At 34.7% G+C, this 6,084-nt stretch overlaps 1 protein-coding gene across 5 annotated transcripts; it reads right to left on the bottom strand.

The window, feature by feature from the left end:
• Window positions 1-268: 268 nt before the first annotated feature.
• Window positions 269-5,139, bottom strand: LOC140832927 (type IV inositol polyphosphate 5-phosphatase 7-like). 5 transcript variants are annotated; one of them, XM_073197236.1, is made up of 14 exons: window positions 4,545-5,139; window positions 4,364-4,452; window positions 4,167-4,254; window positions 3,544-3,612; window positions 3,237-3,342; window positions 3,045-3,149; window positions 2,203-2,947; window positions 1,931-2,124; window positions 1,681-1,789; window positions 1,443-1,591; window positions 1,085-1,333; window positions 834-926; window positions 504-685; window positions 269-355 (listed from the first exon to the last, which is right to left on the bottom strand). In XM_073197236.1, the coding sequence occupies exons 2-11, from the start codon at window positions 4,391-4,393 to the stop codon at window positions 1,114-1,116; spliced, it is 1,815 nt and encodes a 604-aa protein (XP_073053337.1). In that variant the 5' UTR covers window positions 4,394-4,452; window positions 4,545-5,139; the 3' UTR covers window positions 269-355; window positions 504-685; window positions 834-926; window positions 1,085-1,113. The 5 variants fall into 5 exon arrangements, with proteins under 5 accessions (XP_073053337.1, XP_073053338.1, XP_073053336.1 ...); XM_073197237.1 differs by having other exon boundaries at window positions 4,364-4,447; XM_073197235.1 differs by having other exon boundaries at window positions 269-369; window positions 4,364-5,139.
• Between the last annotated feature and the right edge of the window lie 945 nt (window positions 5,140-6,084).

The following is a 6,084-nucleotide window of genomic DNA, read 5'->3' as shown; positions in this document are numbered from 1 at the left end:
AACAGAAAAAAGATGAATGCAAAAGGAATTTAAAGTCATGACTCCTCTCCCAAATCACCTGGCAATATCTGAAAATTCCGTCTTTTTTACTTTGTAATAATTTGCGGGAAACAGTCATTTTCTCTGATTTCCAGAGGAAAAAGAAAAGGCGTGTTCTCAGACAATTCGTAAGTAATTGTATGGAAAACATCCAAGGAAACCACTTTTCAGTATAGTCACTGGCCAGACACACGAGCATTTGTATTGATAGGAGGATGTTCACAACATATTTTTATATCGGAATTATGTTCATCATGCGTCGATTCATGGAAAATCCCACCTGCCATTCTTGCTACTTCAATGTTTTAGTACCATCCTGTGAAACAATACCTGTTTGTTAATGAAGTCATGTCTGATGAGATAAGTTATTCTTTTTTAACATATTCAGATATTCTTGTATGGAGGATTAGTTGATATAAAGAACATTTTTTGATAGAGAATTTCGAGTACATTGAACATGGTACCTGACCATGGAGAGCCACGAGAGTTTGAAAGAAGATAGAAGATGCCTTGGGGTGGGAAACCGTCGTTCTTGAGATAGCAGCTTGACTCCAAATCAAGATGCTGTAGCTTGAGAAGCAAACGGTGGTCAAAGATTAATCAAGCTCCATCGTTCTTGTACCGTTGCAGTAATACACATTTACATCTGATCAGAAAACAAGGGGGAAAATTGGACAAAGTATCATAAGACAAATTATATGTGACAAGCATTGACAAACATACAAGAAATGTAACAAAGAAGTCAAATCGAACATTCAAAAGTGCTTGTTAAAGTGAAAAAGGTAATGGCTCGCCTTTCTTGGTTAATGAGCAACGAAGTGTCCCTGTCATCCTTCAGGTTGAGTTTCTTGAAAATGATCATCACCTGGATTCAGCGGGACCAACAACTAAAGTTGCATAAAAAAAAAGCTTCAAAGCATAAGTCAGACAGGGAAACAAGACAATTATGATAATTAGACTATGAATCAATTTCAAAAGAAAGAAGAGTTAAGTAGCTAAGGTATTCTAAGATTAATCACGGCGTGCAGATGTTATACGTGCGTACCATGCATGAAATGTCAACTCTATCTATCCTCAAAAAAAGCTGAGTTCCGTATAACCATGTGAGTCAGGTAACAGTTCCTCCACCTCAATCCGTGGCCTCGAGCTCATGCTTTTCTTTAACTTGTTTGGAACTGATTCAATTTCAGCCCAAAACAAACTCAAAACTGGTCTATGATCAGAAAACCTAGATTCCCCTCGAACATAGGACAACTGCTGAAGCCCACTTCCATACCACAAAATTCGATCACACCTTCGGATTTAAAAGTACCCCAGATCAGCTCTTCACTTCACATATGAGGCGATATATATTTTTTTGACAGGTATTGAAATATACTAAATCTCGTCATAATAATCTTTACCATGCAGGTGTACGTCGTTTCTCCTTCAGGTGCGTAACTTCACCAGCATAGCTGTCTGAATTATGTGAGTACTTGTACGTTGGTGGAAAATATATCATTCCTTCTTTCCAACCCTCAAAAACTCGACCTCCTCTCTGCTCTATCCTCAGCTGGCAAGAAGAAATGTAAAATGATGTGCTTTTCATCATGTCAAGTAATTATTAAGACAATATTGTATAGAAAAGAATAGATAATATACTTGATCTTTATCTAACAAAGCTTTCCAATTCTGCATTTCAATAAGAGCTTTGGCTGAGCGGAATGGCAATGCTACTCGGTAGTTCAAATCTCCGAGCCAAAAAATACGGCTACATGAAAATTTATTTTTGGGTAAATGAAACCAAGAAAAATTCATTCAAATTAAAACAATGTGTCTCCACATTCTCATTCTTTCTGTAGTTGTTTCGAAAAAAATTTAAAAAAATATTGTGTTGGTTAAGCTGTCTTACTCGTGTTCAAGAACTGTCTCTGGAGATTTCCCATCATCAAGTTTATTAACTCGTGGGAATCTTGTTTTCCGTAAAATCTCCATAACATCAGCGTTTCTGCGCAGCTCGTCACCATCCTTCTGACCAGATGTCAAGTGACTGCACACAAAGCATAGGCTAGTCTGATGCAACAATATGCTGATCGAAATAGATCCCTACAACAAAAGCACAGTGCTGCAACAATTACAAGAACTTCCATTAAAACCTGGAAAAGACAAGTGCATTTGGACTACCTTATTTCTGAGATAACCCATTAATCCTCGGCCAACACAAGAAATCTTAATGTTCCGAACGTGTTCCCTCAACTCACTTCGAATCCAAACGGTCAAAAAAATTCCAACCATTTGCTTACTTGCAACTAGAGAGTATCTTGAATGTTCAGGTATTATACATGCATCCCAACCATTAGTACGTGAATCCTCGACCAAAAAATCCTCATCTAAACCCCAGGAAGAGAAATCACTAGGCCTTTGACCCCAAGAATAGTCACTTGGCCTGCAACTCAAATACTCGTTGCCTGGTTGTGGAGCTGGCGAATAGTCACTGGGATAGTGACCAGAAGAATAATCACTCAGTCTCCGACTAGATGAACTGTCACTTGGCCTGTAACCCCATTTCAATGTTGGGTCGAAGTCACTAGCTCTATGTCCACATATTACGCCGTCAGAAACACTTAATCGCCTGTCAAAATGAGGTTGGTGGACCAAAATGTCATTCTCCGTTCTCCTATGATGAGGAGTCTGAAAAGACCGACGATGGTAAAAGCTTGAACCTTTACGGCTGGCTGATCCCTCAAAATCTGCATTCCACTCGACAATGGGATCTGGCATAGGTGGTGGTGTATAGTAACCACTGCCCCCAATATTGCCAGGGGCATTGTTCAATGTTTTTTTAATAATAGCCAGCCACTTTTTGGCAGGTCCATTGTCTTCAGCACCAAGAATATTACCAGCATTCAGAGGAACTATTTCCTGAAATCTATTTAAAAAAGTTAAAAAAATTAATAAAACGTCATTTAAGGAAATACGGAAAGTTGGATCTATGTCAAGGCATGAATCATGAATCAAAAAAATACCCGAGCACATATATGTCTACTGGAGGTGCAGAATGTAGCCAATTATCCAAGTCCATATTGCTTGGTGGCGATTTTCCTCCCACATTCCATGTTGACACAAAGATGCTGTCTCCATATAAGTGGACGAAATAAGAATTTCTCAGAAAATAGATAAAGCAGAGAAAGTGAAGAATATATACATATGACATTAACCTATATTTCTGGATATTTATTATCTGAGGATGATCAAGATAGCTGCTCCCTCGCCAATGGGAAGATGATCGCGAAAAGGAATGCTCTATATTCTTTGCTGATTCTTCTGCAAACCCAAATGGAACAATCTCTTCGATATCGTCATAGAAAAAGAAGAAAAAAACTATCCAAATGGACTAAGTTAATATTTGACATCCATGTTACATAATCGTAAATCACATAATTTTGATCAGAATTTCATTGTTAATTCAAATTCTGGGGGTGCCTGAGACAAGTTTGAAAGAATGAAAATAGGCAAAATACTGACCAATATTAATTTTCTTGATAGTAGACGGCTCCCCTTCTGAGAATCTTTTCCTCCATTCCACATCGACACCTTAAATTATTAATTATCAACATTTAACTTCTAAAAATCAAATAGCAAGTGATCATATTGATTCATATGTTTTGTGCAGATAGGATACCCCTGAATTACATCCCATAAAGTAGAATCACAATCATAATTAAACAAGAATCGATAACGGAAAGGACATCGAATGAAATTTCAAATACAATAGCCAATAAGTAGCATATTGTCCCAATATTGAGAAAAATTTGCACAGAACTGGTGAATTAAAAAAAGGTCTAAAATTAAGAAATAAAACAGCCAGATTAGATTGTTCTATGAGACAAACAAGACAAATCCATTAAAAACAAACCAATAGAATACAAAAAAATCTTGAAATTGTTGTCTTCCATTGACTTACTCACCAGCCAAACCTCAACCACGCCATGAAAACTAACTATTGATATAAAGGACAAAATTTGACAAATTACCAGAAAACAGACACTAACTATAACCAAAAATAATAGAAATAATAAGGGGAAAAAAAGAGATTCCAACTTTAAGCAAATTTCGATAATTAAACAAATTCTGAGGTAGATACTCACCTCCATATACAACTTCATGAGCTTGAAATTCCTCACTTTTGGACTTGATGCTGAACCATTTTCTGATCAATTTCTTGGACCATGAGAGCTTCACAATTAAAAAATAAAGAACAAATTCATCGAACAAATCCAAATTAAAAAATCCTGTCTTTCAAGAAATTATAAACAAGGGGTGAAAACTAATCAACAAACAAAACCTTGCTTTTCTTGGAATTTCCATTGTTCATTGTTCCGCCTATTTCTTCATGAGATCTCTCTACTTAATCTCTTCCCAACAAACTCTGATCTTGATTTGAAAATAAAACAAAGTCCCAAAAAGAAAAAAAAAATTCCCCAAAGTTCACAACTTTATAAAATAATAGTTAACAACTTCCACACCTCAAATCTAATGCAAAAAGTGGTCAAATCCCAAATATCCACTTCCAATTTTCTTCAAATATCTCAGCAAATACTCGTTAAAAGCATCCTACTTTCTGTCCATCTCACCATGCATCCCCAATGCAAGATTCCACCTTTTTCTGCTATCCACAAATACTACAAACAAATACACACACAACTATGATACATGAGAAGCAAGAGCCCAAACCCAGAAAACCCAATTCTTTAATCACCAAAAGATGATGCAAAAACTAACTCAAGAACCAATCAATACGTTAATCAAAGTGAGATATGGGGGAAAAAGTGAGAGTTGAGGTATCCTTTTTCTCTTTTCTTGAAACGCAGCCTCTTCCACAGCAGCAGAATTCTTGGAAGACCAAAATGTATATATTTATAGATGTACGTATATATATTGATTTAAAGAGAGAAACAGTAAAGTGCAAGCATAACTGCAAACACTCTCTCTCACACAGAACGTACCCACATTTTTGTGAGTTGTTATTATTGGCTCTCTTTTATTTCCCGAAGCCCAAGGTCGTCCCAGAATGGAAGGGCAACGGGCATGGCTATAACGACCGGGGCAGTTGCCCAGAGTTAGCCAAATTGGTTACATATTTTCCAATGTTTTCATAACTCGCCGAAGGAATCTATCTGAGAATAGAGTGGTTCATCGGTAGGAACGATTCAATCGAAACGATTGGACATGAGCTATATATATATATATATATATATATATATATATATATATATATATATATATATATATATATATATATTGTAGATTTTAAAAATCTTAAATAAATTATAAAAATATATATTTACCAAATTTTAAAAACTAAACACTAATTTAAATATAATCAAAAGATCAAATATAAGCATATTTTTTTAAAAAAAAAAACAAAAAATCAATTAAGTTTTAATATTATTAAAATAATATTTTTAACAAAATTCAAAATCAAAATAATCATATATATATATATATATATATAATCAAAAATAAAAAATTAAGTTTTAATTATAAAAAATTATTAAATTTAAAAAAGCAATTTAAAAAAATAGTAAACCGGTCCTATCAAATTTTAACTGATTCATCGGTTTTGACCCGTTTGACCGATAAAACGGTTTCTGGGTGTGTCCAGGTTGGTTACCGATCGAACATATCGGTCCGATTCTAAAATCTTTAGTAGGTCTCTTGTTAGACGTTCTCAATAAATCTTTATCTGTGAGACAAATCAACTCTACCGGTATTCAAAATAAAAAGTAATACTCTTAGCATAAAAAGTAATATTTTCTCATGGATGACCCAAATAAGATATTTGTTTCACAAAATACGAATCGTAAGACCGTCTCACAGAAATTTTTGACAGCAAAGATATTATATTATGTAAATTGAATTTGATCATTTAATTAATTAGTAATAGTTTGGCTTCTTTTACAATTTTAGTAATGCTTTTATCGAAATACTAATGAGATGTCAAATATTAGTGATATGTTTTTTACACAACATTGGATATTTATTGACATATTGGTCATAGCCTCA

Source organism: Primulina eburnea, chromosome 5, assembly GCF_022965805.1.
Source record: "Primulina eburnea isolate SZY01 chromosome 5, ASM2296580v1, whole genome shotgun sequence".
Classification (NCBI taxonomy): Eukaryota; Viridiplantae; Streptophyta; class Magnoliopsida; order Lamiales; family Gesneriaceae; genus Primulina; species Primulina eburnea.
The sequence above is the reverse complement of the archived record's forward strand: the minus strand, read 5'-3'. Positions and strand labels throughout refer to the sequence as shown.

Bases quoted from the DNA above. Each gene is read 5' to 3' on its own strand.
- LOC140832927 (XM_073197235.1), bottom strand. From the start codon at position 4,393: ATGAACAATGGAAATTCCAAGAAAAGCAAG. The intron at 3,613-4,166 runs GTGAGTATCTAC...TAATAATTTAAG, and splicing joins TCATGAAGTTGTATATGGAG to GTGTCGATGTGGAATGGAGG. The intron at 2,948-3,044 runs GTATTTTTTTGA...TTTTTTAAATAG, and splicing joins GTAGACATATATGTGCTCGG to ATTTCAGGAAATAGTTCCTC.